The sequence below is a fragment of the Natator depressus genome, chromosome 14 (genome assembly GCF_965152275.1).
Source record: "Natator depressus isolate rNatDep1 chromosome 14, rNatDep2.hap1, whole genome shotgun sequence".
In the NCBI taxonomy this organism is placed as follows: domain Eukaryota; kingdom Metazoa; phylum Chordata; order Testudines; family Cheloniidae; genus Natator; species Natator depressus.
In genome coordinates, this window is record NC_134247.1 from 16,900,627 (window position 1) to 16,923,094 (window position 22,468).

Here is a 22,468-nt window from a genome sequence, read left to right on the forward strand (position 1 = left end):
GGTCAAAGCTGTAGGGCTCCATACAGAGCATCTGGGACCTGAGTTGCTCTGAAAAGGGGGAGGCAGGGACTGATATGTGGGTAGTGGTTGTCAACTCAGGGCTTGGCTACACTTGTGAGTTACAGCGCAATAAAGGAGCCCCGGGCGCACTAGGTCACTACCCGTCCACACTGGCAAGGCATGTAGAGCGCTCTGACTCCGCGGCTACAGCGCTGCTGGTACTCCACCTTGGCAAGTGGAATAATGTTTGCTGCGCCCCCGGTGGAGCGCCGCGGCACCAGTGTGAACGAGGTGTTGCATTACTGCGCTCTGTTGACCTCTGGAAACGTCCCATAATCCCCTTAATTCAAGTGACCGCTCTTGTCATTGTTTTGAACTCGCTGTAGGAATGCGGATATGCCCTTTCAAAGCTTGGTTTCTGACAGCTGGCTGCTTATTTGCTCCGGGACAAAGGAACCATTACTGAGGAATGCTGCTTGCTTTGAGTGAGTTAGAGAGAGGCGGGGCGGGGGGGGGGAGGGAGGTCTGCTGCTGTCTGAATTTACAAGACAGCATGCTGACACGCTCTCAGCCCCCCAAAAATCCACTCTCTCTCCCTCCACATACACACAAAACACTCCCTGTCACACTCCACCCACCCCCTGCATTTGAAAAGCATGTTGCAGCCACTTGCATGCTGGGGTAGCTATCACAATGCACTGCTCTTTGTGGCGTTGCAAGAGCTGCTAATGTGGCCACGCCAGTGCGCGTCCAGCTGAGAGTGTAAACACTCGACAGCGTTTTCCCTGTTGCGGTCTCCGAAGGCTGGTTTAACTCCCAGCGCTCTACAACTGCAAGTGTAGCCATGCCCTAAGAAGCCAACTGATTTATATGGAAACTGTGACAAAGCTTGTGTTTTAATATAATCAGTCAGAAAACCCAGAAAAAAAACAGAATTGTAATATGAAATGGAGTTGATGATCCTGCTGTAAGGTGTATGTGAGGAGGAGGCTTTCCTATATTATGTACTAAAAAAGAACTCAAATATCTGATAGACCGTTCAACTATTCACATCTTTAAAACATGAAACCTTTTCCCTGTAGGACATCCTTCCAAATAAATGGAATTTTCAACCTCATTTGATAAACATTTTAGGAGGATGTTTCTGCTAAAGACAATTTGAAATGTTGACTTTTAAATGATCATCTCAAACTTTGCAGTTAGCACCCTCTTGTGCTGAAAAGGGCAGTTCACAGCTCTGTTACTGTACTATTGATTCAGGCTCTTTGCAGACTGAGTAGCACAGCCTACATATAAAAATAAAAAATTCAAACATCCAAGAATTAAAGTGAAAGCTTAAATTCTGCCAAAACCATAAATCTGTGGAATCTGAAATTCTGTGTTTCCTGATTTACATTGCTCCTGCTAATCACCTCGGATTACAGCATTTAGCAGAACTCACATTGAAGTTTTCCTTTAACTTTAAGTGAATTAAAGTCCCTTGAAGCATGTTGAAACAATTTAGGAGTCTCCTTCCATTTCATTAGAAGGTGAATGTTCCTACATTTGAACATCAGTCCCTCCTTGCCACACTTTATTTCAGGTTCTCACAAGAGCTGTTTGCACATGCACATAAAATACTATTTTTAAAATGACACACATACAGACACATTGTTATTGATTTGGAATCTTACACAGGTTTTTTTTAAAAATGTATTTAAAAAAAATTCTGTTCACCTTTAAGCCATTGGAGAAGTAAATATAAGTGTGTAGGCAGTATCTTTAGGGTTGAGAAGTGGGAGCCCAAAGGTTAGTTTGTCTCAGCACAACTCATGATTAGCTGCTTCTCAGCAATTTTTCTGCCTGATGAATAGGGGAAGCCTCTGCACAAAAGAGATTACTGTGCCAAGCAAGTTGGTTAGTGTAGAGGGACTGGTGCATGGAACATCAGGTACCTTTCCTCCAGATGCTCACTGTTATCTTTTGTCAAATTGTGAGATTTCATGAGCCTATGGCTTTTGAAATGTATAGGTCTACCAGTTTATAGTATCACATGATGTAACATTGGTTCCTGGGGCTGGAGAGGAAGGCAGTTTTTTCTAATTAGTGTAGGGAAGGTGATGTAGCCTCTGCCCTGCAAGCAATACTGGATACTGTTATTGAACAGACTCTGCACTTTCTCTTCCCTTTTATTTACCCCCACTTAGCCATAGCCGAAAGTGGTGGTGATATTCTTTGATCAGCCAGTATTCCACTGGCATATCAGCAATGACAAAGGAACTTGCCAAACCTGCGGGACACTTTGCCACACGGGTAGTAAGTCAGACAACACCACTGAAGTTAATATGTATTATATACACCTCTTTATAAACTATACCTTGCTTTAGCATGGGAACTTCTTAGCTATCTGCACCGTTATTTGTGGAGATAGTTTACTAGACTTGAATCGTTTTATGCAGACCTGTGTGTGACACCTTTTTGATTTTCCACAGAGAGTGATCGCAGGACTGTCTTCATTGCCCTAACTGTCTTCAGTCTCGTGGGCACATTTCTGTTCTTTCTGATTAGGAAATCAGAGGAGTCAAACACACTGGAGGAGGAAGTCTCCTCCACTGATGAAAGCACTGTAGACAACTCGTAAGTGCTTATGGCAATAACACATTACCATACAGCCAAGCATGTGTGTACCTAGTGCATAATGGAAAACTCCTTATTTGCTTCTCCCTCTGAACCAAAAGCATCTAGAATTTGAATAAAGTATAGGAGAGTCCCTGGAGCCATTAACTAGTTGATGCAATCCTTACATGTTCTCCTCATAGGTGGTACACTTGAGCATGGGATAGGGCATAACAAATAGTGTTTTTTCATGGTGAGTAAGGGTCTTTGGGGAGACTTCATTTATCTCCCTCCTCTCACTATTAAGCGTATGTATGTTCTTTCATATTTTTCCTTGCCCTTATCTCCAAACAGTTACTATTGGTCTCCAACCATGGAAGTGATTTGGGGATAGAAGCAAAACAGAGGGGGGTTTATGAAGGTAAAAAAAGACCTGGGGTCAGATTGGGATGAGACTGTTTACTTCCCTTCTAAAAGCACATTCTCAATTTGTGTCTCTGCAATAATTCTGCAAGAGAGGGCTGACTTCCTTATTGAGCAGCACAGAAAGAACCTTCAGAGCCTCTCCGAGAATTATAGGAAGCTTGATTCACTCTTATCAGAATTTGTATCTGGTAGTCAAGTGCCTTTGTAGTTCTAAGAGCTTTGTAGGTTTCTAAACCCTTTTATCCACACTCCTTACCTTAAACAATTCTTCCATTGTCCTTTATTAGTTATTTGAAGCTAAGTGGTTTGTAATTTTGGTTTGCTGGTGGAGATAAGGCTTAGAATTCTTATTACTTTGTCCTTTTGGCAGGTGCTTTGTGTATGGGTCTGGATTTTCAAAAGCATCGGCTCAACAAGGCCTGTCGTATCAGTGGCAATGTAGGCTGATTATCTGGCCAACAGTTTTAAAAAAATATCATGCCACAGTGGTAGGCAAGGGTTGTTTGGACAGATTTAATAACCTGTAGAGATCTGTTCAGCTATCAGTTATTATTTAGCTGCAGATCACACATAAATGACCTAGGTATCATGCTGATGTGCACATTAGAAATGCATAGCTATAAGCACTAAAGTCTCTCTGAAACAGTATTTGCAGATACAGTTATTTTATAGCCAGCTGTAGGATGATTAGAAAGACGAGAGCACATGTAGTGGAGAGAACAAGTCTGATACAGACAAAGCCCAGAGACATAGTGCTATAAAAGAGGATACTCTGTGAATGACATACACCCACACTAAAGGCAGATATCTTTTTCAACTAGAGGATTATTTCACAAAAATGTTTTATTAAACATAGTGTGTTGAAATTGCTAATTATGGGCAGGAAAATGTACAGAAAACTAAAATATGAATTTGTCTATTTTCCATCATAATGGTAAAAGCATGGTTATCTCTGGTTCATCTTTCTGATCTTAAAAAAATATTTACCCAGGTCTGTCCAAAGCAAAGCGACGAGGGCAGTGGATGCATTTAGTAAGTATTATTGCACTTTAGAACCATTTCTCAGAAATATTACAACAGATCTATGAACTGTCAAATGATCCTATTTGTACACAACCATATGTAAATAATTTTAAACAGAAATTTGGCTTCAATAATGCAGGGCAATAGACCTGCAGTCTCCCCTTCCTTAATCCTGAGACACTTAATCTTCTTTGTTTATCACTCAGCTAAACAACCCTCATAGTTCCCTCCTCTGTTCTTCATTCAGCCAATGTATCATGTAGCCCAGATCCTTCATATCCCAGATCAGTCCAGGATCTTTAGAGTCTTCAGCAGTGGTGCCTGCTTTAAAGTGACATGACACTGAGGCAAAGAGTAGGCTGCATTTGTGTTTTGAAGGCTCTAGGCACCTCCTGGTTCAAGGCTCAGTGAAAAGAGCAAAGATCTCATTCTGTGGAGATTAAAGAGGTCTGATGAACAATTGTGCGAGTTGCTGAGTTGAGAGGGAAGCAAAGGATATTTGACAGTCTCAGGACAGAAGTGAAAAAAGTCTAGGGAGGTGAAAAAGAGGGTTAACACTAGAAAGGGAGGACAGGATGTGAGAGGGAGAGATCATGGGGATGAGGGGAGGAAAAAAGGAAAAGCCACTCTATGAAAGTAAAAATGTTTCCCATTAAAGAAAGAGCAAGATGAAGTATAAGTTACCTTTTGTATGAATTTACATCAACATTTACAATAAAGTTCAACAATTTAAAAAATAAAAATTCTTCATTTGGATACATGTGTGCAGCTCCCATTGGAGCTTGTAAGTAGTGGCACTTAACTGTTGATATCTGAAGGCAGAATTTGGCCCAAAAACATTTAGAAAAACTCAATTACTTTAAAATAAAAATATTCTGAATTGAGATTACAAGAGTACAGTACATAAAACCACTCAGCCTTTAGTCACTGGAAAATGTATTTGGTTGATTTCCCTCTCTACCCTGCCTTCCCACAATAAAACCCATTCAGATTGGCCTTTTAAGTTAAAGGCCCCCTTTGTAGCAGCCTTATTTAATCAAAGAGAGAAAAAATCAGTGCATGATTTGCATCACTTTAACGTATTTGTGCCTTTGGTAAACAGCAAAAGAAAATAAATGTACCCTTAATGTCAGTGAATTTTATTCATTTATATTTTTTCTTTGCAGAGAGATCTATTAAACTGTACTTCACCAAAGAGATTTTGCTCCTTAGTGTTACAACAGCTTATACAGGTAATGAAACAGGCAAAAGGATACAATCATTTGCTAGTGCCAGGGCATTTTATGGGATACTAAATGAGTACCCCTCAATCAGGATTATATTCCTGTATCCCAGTATATATTACTTTAATGTATTGGAGTTTATTACCCTTTTGTAGTATTTTTGTACTCTGTTTCTGAAAAATGTTCTTCTATAGATTAATTTTTTTGTACCCAACCCTGCCAAAATTATGGGATTTAATAAGAGTTGTTAAACCCAGTTTAAGGTCAGCCAATTTATATCTTGGCTAGGGCATGGTTTATGAATCTGCTTTATTACACAGTTTGTCCGTGTTCATACTGGCCAGATTGAATCATGTTAGAACACAATTAAACTGCAGTAAAGTCTAATAATGGTAATTAAACTCATTTTTGTAGATGAGGTATTTAATATCAGCTCCATCAGACTTGCAATGAAGTATAGGAGACTTTTGTAAGAGCCCTTGTCCTAAAACCATGTGTGCATTAGGAAAATGTTGCAAAGACTTCCTACATTGCAATCACTGATTTGACTCTGTAGTAGGGCAGCCCCCACGTGGAGTGCCCTCCTGAGGCAGGTCTCTACACAATAAAAACATAAGAATGGCCATATTGGGTCAGACCAAAGGACAAGGTCCATCTAGCCCAGTATCCTGTCTTCTGACAGTGGCCAATGCCAAGTGCCCCACAGGGAATGAACAGAGCAGGTAATCATCAAGTGATCCATCCCCTGTTGCCCATTCCCAGCTTCTGGCAAACAGAGGCTAGGGGCACCATGCCTGCCCATCAGCCATTGATGGACCTGTCCTCCATGAATTTATTTAATTTTTTGAACCCTGTTATAGTCTTGGCCTTCAGAACGTTCTCTGACAAAGAGTTCCACAAGTTGACTGTTCATTGTGTGAAGAAATACTTCCTTTTGTTTGTTTTAACCTGCTGCCTATTTCATTTGGTGACCCCTAGTTCTTGTGTTATGAGAAGGAGTAAATAACACTTCCTTATTTACTTTCTCTACACCAGTCATGATTTTATAGACCTCTATCATATCCCCCCTTAGTCGTCTCTTTTCCAAGCTGAAAAGTCCCGGTCTTATTAATTTCTCCTCCTACGGAAGCTGTTTCCTACCCCTAGTCATTTCTGTTGTCCTTTTCTGAACCTTTTCCAATTCCAATATATCTTTTTTGAGATGGGACGAACATATCTGCACACAGTATTAAAGATGTGGGCGTACCATGGATTTATATAGAGGCAATATGATATTTTCTGTCTTATTATGTATCCCTTTCTTAATGATTCTTAACATTCTGTTCACTTTTTTGACTGCCACTGAACATTGAGTGGGTGTTTTCAGAGAACTATCCATATGAAGCCAAGATCTCTCTCTTGAGTGGTTACAGCTAATTTACACCCCATCATTTTATATGTATAGTTGGGGTTATGTTTTCCAATACATTACTTTGCATTTATCAACATTGAATTTCATCTGCCATTTTGTTGCCAAGTCACACTGTTTTGTGAGACCCTTTGGTAGCTTTTCGCAGTCTGCTTTGGACTTAATTGTCCTGAGTAGTTTTATATCATCTGCAAATTTTGCCACCTCACTGTTTATGCCTTTTTCCAGATCATTTATGAATATGTTGAATAATACTGGTCCAAGTACAGATCCCTGGGAGACACCACTATTTACCTTTCTCCTTGCACCTGCCTCAGTTTCCCGTTTGTTTGCCCATGACAGACTCTCAGGCTTGGTCTACACTGAAAAGTTATAGCTGCATGCCTGTGTCAGTCACAGGTGTGAAAAAACTACATCCCTTACTGACTTAGTTATGCTGACAAAATATAGTCACAGCTATGTCGATGGAAGTGGGCTTCCATTGACATAGCCAACTTTATTCAGGGAAGTGGTGTTCCTATGCTGACAGGAAAACCCAAACTGTTGTTGAAGGCTGGATCTACACTACAGGGCTATGCTGGCATACCCATGCCAGTATAGTCTCCGTAGTGCAGATATACCTTTACTGTTTGATACAAAACCTGCCTCTGGGCATAATTTGTTCATATATACCAGTGCAGTAATTCCCCTAAAGCCCTTGCAACAAAACTGTTCTTGACAAACTCACAGTAAGAATACTAAGATACAACAGCTTTTCCAGTCCTCTCTTCAGGGACAATGCCTCCAGATCACCCACCTGAGAGTCAATGTGGCACGGTGTTCCCATTTCCTTTTTGCTCTACTCTCCAGGCTGTCCATCTGAGTGCCCAGTCTCATGAACTTTACCACAGTCCTCAAGTCAGGTTGCCCACAAGAGAGCTCCTCACTATGTTCCACACCTCAGGACTCCCTGCCTAAGTCCTACCCATGCTGAGAGCCCAACCTCTTGCTTCGAGGCCCAGCTTCTTCTCACCAGGCTGGATAGGGGTCACTGGCCAAGCCTTCTGCTCATCAGAGGCTCCCAGTTAGGTCAGGTCTCACCAACAGTTCTGTTCCAGCTCTCTGCAGAACTCAGCTCTCTCTACCAGGTCTCCTGTAGCTCTATCCAAGGAACTTTTTGCTCACTCTCTCTCTTTAGATGCTTCTAGTCTCTGATTCTCCGAGCTTTGTCTCTCATGTTCTCAGACAGTTGAGCTTTCATCTGGTGATCACCTTCCTCTAGGGGCCAGGACAGGTGCCCTGTTTTAAGACCAGTTGGTGGTCAGCTGACTAGACACATGTCCACACCCCTGAGCAACGTAGATAAGTCAGCTTAACCCCTAGTGTAGAAAGTGCTGAGCTGATAGAAGAAATCAATGGGAGTTTTGTCAGGTTTCAGAGTAGCAGCCATGTTAGTCTGTATCTGCAAAAAGAACAGGAGTACTTATGGCACTTTAGAGACTAACACATTTATTTGAGCATAAGCTTTCGTGGGCTACAGCCCACTTCATCGGATGCATAGAATGGAACATATTAATTCAAGCTCAGCAGTTTCTCATTGGAGTCTGTTTTTGAAGCTTTTCTGTTGCAAAATTGCTACCTTTAAGTCTGTTACTGAGTGGCCAGAGAGGTTGAAGTGTTCTCCTACCGGTTTTTGAATGTTACAATTCCTGATGTCAGATTTGTGTCCATTTATTCTTTTGCGTAGAATTTTTTCTCTACGCAAAAGAATAAATGGACACAAATCTGACATCAGGAATCATAACATTCGAAAACCGGTAGGAGAACACTTCAACCTCTCTGGCCACTCAGTAACAGACTTAAAGGTGGCAATTTTGCAACAGAAAAGCTTCAAAAACAGACTCCAACGAGAAACTGCTGAGCTTTAATTAATATGCAAACTAGATACCATTAACTTGGGTTTGAATAGAGACTGGGAGTGGCTGGGTCATTACACATATTGAATCTATTTCCCCATGTTAAGTATCCTCAAACCTTCTTGTCAACTGTCTAAATGGGCCATCTTGATTATCACTACAAAAGTTTTTTTCTCCTGCTGATAATAGCTCATCTTAATTAATTAGCCTCTTACTCCACTTTTTCATGTTCTCTGTGTGTATATATATATCTTCTTACTATATGTTCCATTCTATGCATCCAATGAAGTGGGCTGTAGCCCACGAAAGCTTATGCTCAAATAAATTTGTTAGTCTCTAAGGTGCCACAAGTACTCCTGTTCTTAATGGGAGTTTTGTGTAATTCAAGCCGCATTGGGCTCTTAAAGTAACCATGTCAGAAACTTAGTCTAGCTTGAAATTTGTTGCTGCCATCTGGTGGCTCAAATTCACCATTACCATCTGTATTGTAAAGTGATTTGGTACAATTCATTGTAAGAGCTCCAAAAGCAGATAGTGATTCTGAATTGTTGTGGTCTGTTATTGAAACTGTTCAAAGTTTTGTGAGGCTTTACTGCTCACATGCCATGTAAAATCACCTACTATTACTAGATCTTTATATGGTGTACTATATTTTCTGCAATAGCAAAGGCCAAAGAGGTTTACTTAAGAGTTCATTTTTGGCCTGGCTTTGCACTGTTGTAAATATACTTGCTATGGAAGAGCTGAGATTTATAAAATGGACTCTATATATTGAAAAGTCTTATTGCATGACTCATGGTTCTGTGGTCACCCTAGTTGGGACTCAGCCATGTTACCTTCCCTCATGTTAATGACAGTACCAGGGTAGAGAAGTACCAAGCAAAACATTGGTCTTATCTTAGAGTTTAGTTTTACTTTTATTAAGTTTTAGTTAATTATAAGTGTATTGAAAGTAGTAGTACATATTAGGAGCTTAACCTGGAATCTGTCATTTCCTTTATAAGTCTTTGGACAAGGGCTCTTTTTCACAAATGCCATCACTGGACCAAAAAAAAGAAGAATTTTTTCCTGCATTGAAGTCAGGCTTTAAAGACTTGATTATTTGACTGTTTCCCTGAAATGATATTTATAATAATTCTGTGGCACTTTTCATCTGCAAGAATTCCCAAAACAGTTTGAAAACTGAAATACATATTGTCTATAGGGATCACATTGCTCATCACTAAAATAGACCTACCTCTGGGATGGAACACAGCAGCTGGTCAACATTCCGCAATAACAGTACATCACAGGTTAGGACAGGGCATGAAAAATACCATATCTTATTAGAACGTTAGGGAAAGTGTATTAATTAAACACAGCTATTTATAGAGCACCTTAGGTATTTTTTTTAGCTGTGAAATATATAAAGTTTACGAAACAAATAACAAAATTTGTGTAGGAAAGTATTAACAATCCAAGGGCAGTTTGTCTAGTGGTTAGAGCATAAGACTAGTAGTCAGAAGCTCTGAGTTCTATTATTAACTCTACTTCTGACTGCTATGTGGCCTTGAGTAAGTCACTTAGCATTTTTGGGCTAGTTTTTCCCTCTGTAAAATGGGGATAGTAATGGTTACTTACTTCATGTTAGGGGTGTTATGAGGATTAGGGATTTTTTGTAAAGCACTTTGAAGATGAAGAGTATACGATAAATATTATGAATGGATATAATACACAAAATAAACAAAGTGGTATATGGTCACCACAATAGTGATGCTTCATGGTATAGGTGAATATTCGTGCAGAATTTAACAAGTCAGAAAAGAGTTGCCCAAGCCGAGATCTAGCCAGAAATGACCAATGTCTTTCTGTGTTGTAGTGACCTCAGAAACATAGCATTAGTGCAGCCCATGTTGCAGTACCTATTTTTGTGAAAGCCACTACAAGTCTTAAGGTTCTCACAGGGTTCCAAATTTTGTAATGTGCTTTTCTGAAGTATATGTAAATGACTGAAGCACTGTTTTGGCTGCTGCTGGCAGCAGGCCTACTTAATATAATATTAAATGATCACTCTAGGTGTGTCACTGGGGCTATAGGTTTGACATCCCCATTGTATAATCTTATAACCAACTTCCAGTTATATATTGTTCCACAATATCTGAAAGTAGTGATACACAATAGGTGTGTGGTAATATTGTCATACATTTATTAAGTGGTGGGAGGTCAAAGACCCATGGTAAAATCTTACTCCCATTGAAGTCAATGTAACTTTTTCCATTGACTTCAATGGAGCCAGAATTTCACCCCAGCTGCAGATATGACACTAACTTCTCATGTCATGGTGTGTGGGTTTTTCTAAAATTGTTTATGTATTCTGACTTATGAAAGTCATATAATTATATGGCTTGGAATACTCCTAAACTAATGTGATTGCATCTACAATCTTCATCTTTTAACCATGTATTTGTGAGAGACAATGGTTAGACAAAATGAACTTTTGCATAATGGTGTCTGAAATAATGCATAATACTACAGCTGTCAACTTTTGTCTGCCTTTCCTTAAAGGTCTGGAATTAACATTCTTTTCTGGAGTATATGGAACCTGTATTGGTGCTGTGAATAGATTTGGCACTGAAGAGAAGAGTCTTATTGGACTCTCTGGTATTTTTATTGGCATTGGAGAAATTTTAGGTGAGTCTAAAGAAATTAAAGTTTAAGTATAAAAAATGAAGTTGTTGAGATTATTGAAAAGGTTGTTTCTACACAAATGTACAGTGCACTACACATGTCAGACTTGCAGCAAAAGTTGCATATGCAAGAAGTAAAGTACAACTAAGATTGCTACAATACTTGGCGGGGTTAGACTAGATGACTTTTGCGGTCCCTTCTAACCCTGTGATTCTGTGATTCATTATTGTGCTGCATCTTGTGTAGTCATTTACACTAGTACAAACTGAATGCAGAGAAGGATGTGGAATATTACCAGATAAGAGTCTTAGCATTTTACGCCCACTTTGCATTGGTATAAATGACTATGTAAGACGACAACAATAGTGAATCCAGTCTATAGTGTTAATAGGCAATTTTTAGCATTTGTACATCATGCTTTTATGGTTAGCTGCGTCTAATTTACATTTTTGTATTGGCAAAAAGAAAAGGAGGACTTGTGGCACCTTAGAGACTAACAAATTTATTTGAGCATAAGCTTTCGTGAGCTACAGCATCCGATGAAGTGAGCTGTAGCTCACGAAAGCTTATGCTCAAATAAATTTGTTAGTCTCTAAGGTGCCACAAGTACTCCTTTTCTTTTTGCGAATACAGACTAACACGGCTGCTACTCTGAAACCGATTTTTGTATTGCTAAGTCTAAACCTTCTTTTTTATAATAAAAAGCTAAGGTTGTATGCTTAGAGATGAAAGACTAAACATATACCAAGGGTAAACTTAGTACTCAATTAAAATGACTGAATACAAATCTCAGTTGACTAAATCAAAATCTCCTACCCTTTGCTTACACTAGAGCATTTTGGTGTAGCTAACACCATTGAAATCCCCCAACTTGTGAAACACCCTGAATCCACACAGGCATTCACACCATGGTTGTAATAGCACTTGCTCTGAATGAGGCTAAGCACAGTATCATCCACCACTATTACCCTTCAGCAAGGGTTCTCAAACTTCATTGCACTGCAACCCCCTTCTGATAACAAAAATTACTGCATGACCCCGTGCAGGGGGACCAAAGCCCAAGGGTTTCAGCCCCAGGTGGGGGGGGGGCTGTAACCTGAGCCCCACCACCCACAGCTCAGGTCTTGGGCTGTGGCCCTGGGCAGTAGAGCTCAGGCTTTGGCTCAGCAAGTCTAATGCCAACCCTGGCGACCCCATTAAAATGGTGTCACAACCCACATTGGGGTCCTGACTCACAGTTTGAGACCTGCTGTCCTTCACCATTGCAGTCCCTCTGTAGATAGTAAGTACTGGCAGAGCAGCTGCAACAATACAATTAGCGCTTTCAGTACTGTTCCACAAAGCTCTTGCCCACCTTTCACTGATGGCTCTGACAGCCCAGAGAACTCACCTCTGTTACCTGTCAAGTTGCATCCCTCCCCCCATGGAACCAAGGTACCACTTGGTTGATCTCAGCTCTGCCAGTCCCTCCTTCAGGGTCTATCATAGATAAATTTCTAATGTACATTTTCAACATGTGCTGCCATATCTGAAGTTTGGATTCTTTCTTTACACTGTACATATATGATTAAATGGAAACTTTTTAAACATGTTTCTTTCTTTTTGTCATTAATCCTAATAATTATGTATTCTTTTCCCCTCCTATAGGTGGAGGATTCTTTGGCTTAGTGAACAAAGATAATCGCTTTGGCAGGAACCCAGTTGTGATGCTTGGCATTGTGGTCCATTTTTTAGCCTTTTATTTAATTTTTTACAACATACCAAATGATGCCCCCATTGCTTCCTTCAAAGGAACCGATAATAGGGCTTATATGAATCCAAGGTACAAAGTGTTTTGTTTCTCTTGATCAGTGTAATTTGAAAGCATAGAAATGTAAGGCTGTGGTATGGGCCTCAAGAGGTCTTCTAGTCCATCCTCCTGCACTGAGGCAGGATTAAATATACCAGGACCATCCCTGACAGGTGTTAGTCTTCCCTGTTTTTAAAAACCTCCAATGACAAGGATTACACAACCTCCCTTGGTAACCTGTTCCAGAGGTTAACTATCCTTATACAGTAAAAAGAAAGTTTTTCCTGATACATAATTTAAATCTTCCTTGCTGCAGATTAAGCAGATTACTTCTTGTCCTATCCTGGCTGGATGTGGAAAAGAGTTTATCGCTGTCCTCTTTTTAACAACCTTGGAGAGAAGCAGCTTGTTCTTCTGTTGGAAAGGCAGCTTCAAGCTGTTTTCATTGACTAGTGATCAAGACCCTAGAGAAGGTTTCCATCCACAGTTCTCCATTCTCAATAGCTTCAGATGTTATAGCAATTCATACCAAAATGTAGGGGGTTAAATGGCAGGTCAGAATGGTGTCAGTTCATATTAAGTGCATTGTTTGTGAACATTATTATTGATGGTCTGAGAAATTACTTTAGTTATCGTAGATGCCAGTGATTTCCGTTATTCTAATATACCAGAGGGCACAACTATACCACACACTATGACAGCAATTTCTAAAGCCAATTGAAGACTCATTGTCCAGGTCCACTCCATTAACTTGTGGCCAGATTCTGCCTGTCCATTACATGGGTGCTCAGTTTGGGGAGTGGGCATCAGAAGCTTTCTTGCCTTGTGCATGCATGACCCACGTAAGGGCCAAGAAGAATTCTAATCTCTGTGGTCAGGATATTGCAGGGATTACTCTGTTTCTGTGCCCCCATTGTTCTACCATCTTGCTTCCTCCACACACACATATGAAGGAGAATGAGTTGGAAGGCAGCAATCCCATGTTTAAATACAAGTAACTGCTAATTTGCCAACGTAAGAAATTGTGAACATATTAATGGACTTGTGTTAAGCATTATATCTGAAATTTTCTGCAATTTGAAAGGTGCTTTTTAAGCCTCCCGTATTCATACAGTTTTCATGCTCTCCATATCTGGTGGCTGCAGGCATTAAGATCCAGATATGCTTGCCCGTTAACAGAAGAGGAGTCCCAAAGTGAGGTAGTTGTTTTAGCAGCTCCAATTCAGTGTAGGATTGACTGGCTCTAGCACTGGCAGAAAATTTAGAATTTCAGAATACAAAAATCCTGTAAGGAAATATATCTACCACCCACATCAGTAGTTTTCCATCAAAATTCAAACCTGAATTCAATTTTCTACTTTTATTTCCAAGACAAGTCTGACAAAACACGTTGTTTATATTGAGAATCTCTATGGGTACTAGCACTAGCCAGTAGCTGAATATCCCTATTAAAGTTGGTTTCATTTTTCCCTGCAGCAAAGAGTTGGCAATTTTATGCAGCTTTCTGTTGGGACTAGGAGACAGCTGCTTTAACACCCAACTCCTCAGTATTTTGGGGTTCCTTTATTCAGAAGACAGTGCACCTGCCTTCGCTGTCTTCAAGTTTGTCCAGGTATTATATTGCGTCAAATAGCAAAGTCACTGTGTATGTGAAGATGTCTTTTGGGTATATGAATAATTAGTATTCTACTGAAATAATGCAGATTTTTTTAGTGAGCTCAATAAATTTAATACTATCCTTCCCAGAAAGGATGGGAGCCTGTTCTGTCTTCTAAGCAAAAACTGGTTCAAGTAGTAGCCCTTGGTTCAGGAGAACAATATAAAAGTGCTGTGTTAATGTATTGAGCAATCAGGCACTCTCAGGTTTTTGAGTGTGAGCTATCGATAATGGTGGGTTCTGCTTTAATGTCTAAAGGCATGTTCAGATATGCAGATTCTGGTTTTTGGTTTAAATATTTATTTACTGGAAGAAGTCTTTGGAGATTGGGTAGTAGGTAACAGCAAATGTATTGGTTAAATGTTGGTTTCCAAGTTTTTTAAAGTTTGTACCACATGTCACTTGGAGTTACCAGTTGTGCCCAACACTTGGTGAGGGGAGCCTGGGCATAAGAAGAATTGAAATGGTCATTTCACATGTCTTAAACCAAACTATTTATAATTATGTGAGTTGTGGACTAAATTAGAAGCCCTTCTCATAAATGATTGCTTTCTCCTATTCTGAATGGGTTGATAAATAGCAGACATGGAGCCCAGGTGGAAACCTTTGTGGTTTTGAGCTTTCCCAGATCCTGGATTGTGATGATCAGAAAACCGAGGAATGAAGAGGTGACAAGATTTGCCCAGGGTCACACAATAAATTGGAGCTGGGAACAGAGCCCAGGTGTTCTGACTCCCAGCCATGTGCCTAATCCACTAGATCACAGCTGCTGTGTTTGTAAGGACTTTATTATTTCCAGTGATTTCCCCATGCACCATTCTGTTTTGATAACATTATCCAAGATAATTAAGTATTTAACGTGATGATGGGTCAGCCTAATTATAAAAGTTCTTTAATCTAGCTGGGAGCTAATGAGTATTGTAGGTTGAATCCTTAACAAGGGTGGAGTGCATTTAAGAGCTACACTTGGTAGAAATGTGCAGTTATGTCATACATGCATGCCTCTGGTTCTGTAGTAAAGTGCTGTAATACTGTGAAAAGATTATTCAGGTTATTGTTTTATATACTGTACTCATTCCTTGGATGTGTTGTGCATGAGACACAGTGGTTTCAGTACCAGAGAATTGCATATAGGATACTATAAACACCCTTGTGTGCGGTGTTCAATTCATCCAGTGAACTTAAATGACAGAAGTTAAAACTGAATTTTCTGTGTATCAGACCAAAATAAATATAGTGAAGCCTTTTTACATTTAATATCTGATAAAGGAGTATATTTCTAAGAGAATTAAAGGCTAAATATCATTCTGTATGCATGTCAGTAATGATAATCTTTACATAGAACAGCTAGACTGCATACCTGCAGTGATAGCCTGTGTTTTGTGTTTTTTCTTTCAGTCCATCTGTGCTGCAATCGCATTTTTCTACAGCAACTACCTTCTTCTTCAGTGGCAGCTCCTGATCATGGCAGTGGTTGGGTTCTTTGGAACAATCTCCTTCTTTACTGTGGAGTGGGAAGCAGCAGCATTTGTCGCCCGTGGCTCTGATTACAGGAGCATTTGATTCAGGTGTTCCATCAGCCTGATGCGAGGAGATGCACAGAAACATATTTATTGAAATGACTTGAGAAGGTGAAAAGATCACATTAGAGAGGCCGGGATGAAGGAAGCCTCTGTTAAAGCCCTTTCAGTGTAACTGACAGGAACAGTCATAATGAAACGTAGAAAAACAAAATGCCAAAATTAAAAGGCTTTCTTTCTTATTTTAATTGACATTGATATGCAGAAATCACATATTAGAAAATGGAAGGAAAATGGGATCTGTACATTGAACAATTTTATTCGGATACATCCCTTTGCTGAGTGCCTATTTATCTTAATTTCTCTCTTTGTGATCAGGTACGATAGAAATTCTAGTTTCATTCCTCTCAAATAGTTTTATTTTTACTTAGATCCAAGCTCTGCAGACTCTTATCTTGTAAAAATTCCTTCTGTGTATGAGGATACAGTGTGCTGCAGCATGTCTACATATCCGAGAAGCCAATCTAACCCATGGACTTCTGTGGCAATAGAGGTGTTTTAAGGGGAATATTTTGTGATGCTGTGCCCCTCCATCCCTTGGTTCCTAAGTATATAACATTGTTGATACCCTATTTTATAGCTTAAAATTTTATCTAGGATCAGTTTTTAAAAAAAGAGAGATCGTAAGTATTATGGGCTGATGTAAAGTATATTAGATAAATTTGGACAAGATTTTCTTTATTTTAAGCTTATCAGAAGGCTAAGTAAAGTCCAAGATGATTAAGGGCCTGAACCTGAGAAGTGTGGAGCAACTGAATCCCCATTTATATCAACAGGTATTGTGAGTGCTCAGCACCTCTCAGGATCAGGCTATAGATTAGGTTGGCTGCCAGAATGTTCTCCAGGAAATGCTATACAAGGAGTCATAAAGACACGGCTCTCAGCCTGCAAACATTGGGTTCACTGGCATTACTCATGCTTAAAGTTACTCAGGTGTACAAGTATTTACAAGATCAGGGCTTACATTAGTTAGATGTACATGTTAGTAATGGCATCTTGTGATGGGCACGCTTTCCCTTTCCCTTTCACGCTTTAAAGCCTGCTTAGAGGGGAAAGAGGACTAAAAATTGTCTCTTGTTACTGTACATACAGTGTCTGCTCCATGTGCATCATCTAAGTAATATATGAATAGCTGATTGACAAACGTATTTTATTACTCAATAGAACATAGGAAGAACATGCAATAATTTATTCTGCATCATCAAAAAAACCTGGCAGCTAAATTTTGGATGCAGAATTGTTATACTGTAATTGGTGATAATGTAGGCAGCAGATACAACGCACCTAGATTTTGTTTACCTAGTTGAACTTCCAGTGCTGGCAGTTAGGTTTTGACTAGTAAGCAAATTGATCTGAAGCAACTGAGAATAGATCTGAACACCGAGGTGGAAACTTTTTAAAACACTTTATGAGAAACGTTCTTGGTTCGATTTTTAGCAAAGTACCATCCTTTGTTAGACTGCAAACCTTTGGATGAGCACAGTTGGTATGTTGACTTCTTGTATTTAAAGATGATTAAGAAAGAATTAAATGATGTTTCAGTTTCTCATACTATGTCATAACTACTTAGGTGAGCATGGAGGATAAATTTGGTATTGAATTAGGGGAAACCTGTGTCTTTCTGTATCTCCGCGCCCGTCTCAAAGTGGTGCATCATGTGAAATCCTCATGTGGCATGACTAGGGTGACTAGATGTCCTGATTTTTAGTTCTTTGTCCCACATCCCGACCGATGCACGGTCGGGACGCCATTTGTCCCGATGTTGTGGCTTTGGCCACTCCGGCCGCCTTTTTTTTTTTTTTTTTTTTTTTTTTGCTTCCCCCATGTGTCCCGATATTTTGTCCGTTTCATCTGGTCACCCTAGGCACAACCAAGCCTGTGCATAGTAAAATGGCACTGTACACAAATTTAGGGGTATTGGCTTTGGGTTCACTCCAGGTTTCTGCTGTGAGGTCAGAAAGGTGTTAGTGAGAGAATTATTGAAACCCCAGATACTGAGCTGGGAAGAGGATAGGTGAGGGAAACTCAAGGAAACCTTATTGGTCAGCAGGAGTTTCATTGAATAAAGTGTAAAAGGGAGTGAGATGGAGAAGAAGATGAAAGGGGAGAAAGGGTTAATATAACAATTCTACTTTGTCAGTCAAACTAAAGGGGAAATTCAGGGCATGGAATCAAATTGAATCAATGTATATGATGTAGCTGGCTGCACATCAGTGCCTCCCATCCACTTCTTTTATTTCGTAATTTCAAATATAACGACAGGTTTCAGAGTAGCAGCCATTTTAGTCTGTATTCGCAAAAAGAAAAGGAGTACTTGTGGCACCTTAGAGACTAACAAATTTGTTAGTCTCTAAGATGCCACAAGTACTCCTTTTCTTTTTTCAAATATAATATTTTTTATATACCGTTCATGAGGGGAGAAAAGTAAAGACATTAGGAAATCCTTCAGTGATTAGGTATTTTCCTACTGCATTCTTTTTTATATTTTCTTCAAAGTACCAAAAGGCATAAAGAACTTTAATTAAGAGAGAAAAAAAATCAAGCTTCATACTATTCTTGGAGTCTGTTCTCCACACACCAGTGAGAGAAGATTTTAATTGCTAAAAGATCACAAGGAGCATTCTGTTTGGTAATACATGGGTGAACAAACTGGTGCTTATGGTGATGAGTGACTTGCAAATGCATTAAAAATAATACAATTTCATTTTAGAAGGTAATACTTACAATGAGATTGCTTATAAAAATGGTGCTATATTAATGGATGTCTGTGTGCAGTGTTGTTCATCTGGGATAACAGAAGTATGCAGAGTGCTTTAGTAAAATCTGTAGGGAAAGATTTTCACCTCTAAATTTTCACAATTTCAGCAAGTATTTTGGATCTGATTTTCAGAGGTGCTGAGTACCGACCTCTCGCTGCTGACAATTAGAGTTGGGGGTTCTCAGCACCTGTGAACATCCAGAGCCTTTGTCTTTTTCTATTCTATCTGGTTTGACTCAAAACCAGATAATGTAAGGCACAAGGAAGGCTCAGAATTACTTATTAGGTTATTAAAGTGAACTAAGTTTTCTTTTTTGAGCCAAGTTTGATAAGAAAGTTACACAATTCTTCATTATGAATATCAAACATTTTAAAACTGCATACTCTATAAATGTATGCACTACTGTTGTAGCCCTGTTGGTCCCATGATATTAGAGACACAAGGTAGGTGAAGTAATATCGTTTATTGGACCAACTTCTGTTGGTGAAAGAGACAAGCTTTTGAGATACACAGAGCCTGACCTGAGGAAGAGCTCTGTGTAGCTTGGAAGCTTGTCTCTCTCTTTATCATGTTTTAATTTGAATTTTTAAGAAAAGTAGAAAAAAAAACCTCAATTATCCAGGCAATCATATAACTGCATCTAAACTTGCAGACTTATTCCTGTGGAATGTCAGGACATGAAAAATACATTCAGCTGCACAGGATAAAGAACATTAGTCAGCTGTTTTGGATACGATGATCAGCAGTAAAAAGGTTAATAATGTTGACATCTAATTATGCTCCCATCTCTGTAAGCATTTCTAAAGCTCCTATCACCATATCTAAGCACTGGCAGCAAGGGCCAATTGAGATGAATGGAGTAAAGTCACATTTCTCTTGGCATTTGAATCACTGCCCACTGAATTCAGTTGTGGTCTTTCCATTTTTTTCAATGTGAATTTGATCAGGGCCAGGCTTTCTGTGAATTTGTTGTAGTCTGGTTTGCATGCTTCAAAATCACTAGTGCATTGGTTTATATTGGGAAAATTATCTCCAGAAGCAAAACTATAGATAGAACTTGGTTAGCTGCAAAGACATATATTTGTTTGTTTGTTGTACCCTTTACTCTTAATGCTGTAATGGTTTCAACTTCCTGTGATGTTACTTTGTGAGTCCTCTAAACAAATGGCAAAATCCTTTAGGAAGAAAGAGGAAGTAAAAACTGATATTCCTGACTTTTGAATGCAACCCCCTGCCCCCTTGATTTTTTTTAAAAAAATAGGCCTATATTCATCAGAAAAAGCATAAGGGTGTATGTAAATTTCTCTTCATTTTGCAGTTCTCAAAAGTTTAGATTCTTATGAAAACAGCAAAATGTATGGAAAGATGTTTTGCAGTCTGGATGTCTATATTCCTTGTTCTTCACTAATTGATATGTTCTAATTTGTATTGTTTTAATTTTGAGTATAATCTACACTAGTAGGTTGGGATGAGAAGGGAAACTCTCATAGTGGTTTATTTTACAAAACCAGGGCCAAATGCTCAGCTGGTATAAATTGGCAAACCTTCAATTGACTTCAGTGAAGCTATACCAGTTTCTATCAGCTGAAGATCGGGACCCAAAAGTTGTAGTGATCCGTGGCTACTACTCTGTTTGAATGTTGCGAACTATTCTCACAGAAATTACCCAATGAGTTTGTCTTCACTAGAAAATTAGGTCATGTTTGAAGAGTTGTGTTAAGTAGCACAATGTTAAACACAACTTTGCAGTCAATATAGATAGGGACCATTTTGTTTAACATCATGCCAGATGGACATGGGTATACCCAGCTCGAACCATAGCTTTAGCTGTGATCAGCTGTCAGAATGCTAATCTTGATTTTTCTCTCTACAACGAATGCAAAATCACATTTAACATGACCTAATTTTCTAGCAAAGATGAGTCTTATAAGGCTGTGTCTACGCTGATTCTTCTGGAGTTCTTGCAGCTGTACCAGTGCTAGCAACGGTGGAAGGAGTAGCAGAGACCAGCTTCCAGTGTATTTTTCAACATGTCTTCTAACCTTTTGTAGGTGACATGGTGGTAAAATGTCAGCCCTAGTAGAATTTCAGAGAAAACACAGGTTTCAGAGTAGCAGCCATGTTAGTCTGTATCCGCAAAAAGAAAAGGAGTACTTGTGGCACCTTAGAGACTAACAAATTTATTTGATGCATCCGATGAAGTGAGCTGTAGCTCACGAAAGCTTATGCTCAAATAAATTTGTTAGCTTCTAAGGTGCCACAAGTCCTCCTTTTCTTTTTTAGAGAAAACACAGTGTAAGGAACGTTTAAGGGCTAGTCCACACTAGAAGGGCTAAAGTGGCTGGGCTGCAGTGTTGCAGCTGTAGTACTTCAGCATGGACACTACCGACACCAATGGGAGAACCCCTTGCATTGGTGTAGGTAATCCACTTCCCCAACAAGCAGTAGCTAAGTCAGTGGAAGAATTCTTCTGTTAACCTAGCGCTGTGTACACCGGTGGTTAGGTTGGCTTAACTACGTTGCTCAGGGGTGTGAAAAATCTACACCACTGAGTGGCATAGCTGGGTCGACCTCTTTTTAGTGTAGACCAGGTCTAAGAGATCTCTGTTTTACAAGACACTCCACAATGACATGTCACCTGTTTGGTTCAGTGGCTGAGGCTCCTGTTTTTTACAATTTCCATTAGCACACTCAACTAATGTCATTTTAGAAACTGTATAGCACTACGTAAAGTGCTAATGAGCAAGCAGTGAAAGAAATATGCTCAGAGCTATAGGAGTGCAATGGAAAGGACATTTGGAAGCAGAGAGAGTGCGTCAGAAAGAGCATGTGAACGGAGAGGTGGTCAGGGTTCAATGAAAAGGATGTTTAGGGAATTAGTTGTTGGCATTAATTCAATTTCTGTTCTGCTAAATTATTATTTCAGTATTGACAAGCCCTCCTCCAAGCCATCTTTTCTGTTTTGTTTACATTTTGATGTCATGCAGAAGTCTTATTAAAATAGTTTTAAGCCTTTTTTACATTAAAAAATGGTGTCTTTGGTCATAATTGAGGTCACATTAACTGAAAGCGGAGCCATGTGATGACTGTTATAATGAAGACACTGATCGTATGCAAGTGTTTTGAGTAAAAACAGACTCCTTACTATATTTCTTTTGTGGTTACAGCCACACAAATAAAAGTGAATCATGGCCTGTATTTTTGCTAATTTGCTTATTAAGTTGTCGGAATTGTTGTTGTCACTGTTTTAAGCTGTGCACTCATGCCAGAGGCTTTGTGAAGTTAAGTCAAAATATGTGGGCTGATTGATCTCAGAAAGTCTTTGCATCACCTATATTGGCTTGCTTTAGAAAATGAATGTGTCCTGGAACACCAGCACTCCATTTCAGTCAGGAAGGATTTCACTTCGTGCTAGTCATCATGGCACAGAGAGTAGAATATTGAGA

General features: G+C 39.4%; 1 protein-coding gene across 2 annotated transcripts in view; it reads left to right on the plus strand.

Moving 5' to 3' along the window:
• MFSD11 (major facilitator superfamily domain containing 11) overlaps window positions 1-22,169 on the plus strand; it is a 29,134-nt gene extending 6,965 nt beyond the window's left edge. Inside the window, exons 8-14 of one of the 2 annotated variants that reach the window (XM_074970557.1) lie at window positions 2,472-2,616; window positions 4,013-4,053; window positions 5,211-5,276; window positions 11,115-11,240; window positions 12,885-13,059; window positions 14,503-14,638; window positions 16,082-22,169. In XM_074970557.1, coding sequence (XP_074826658.1) covers window positions 2,472-2,616; window positions 4,013-4,053; window positions 5,211-5,276; window positions 11,115-11,240; window positions 12,885-13,059; window positions 14,503-14,638; window positions 16,082-16,246 — 854 coding nt within the window. In that variant the 3' untranslated portion in view covers window positions 16,247-22,169. The remainder of the gene's footprint in view (window positions 1-2,471; window positions 2,617-4,012; window positions 4,054-5,210; window positions 5,277-11,114; window positions 11,241-12,884; window positions 13,060-14,502; window positions 14,639-16,081) is intronic. The other variant, XM_074970558.1, reaches the window with a different exon arrangement.
• Window positions 22,170-22,468: the final 299 nt, after the last annotated feature.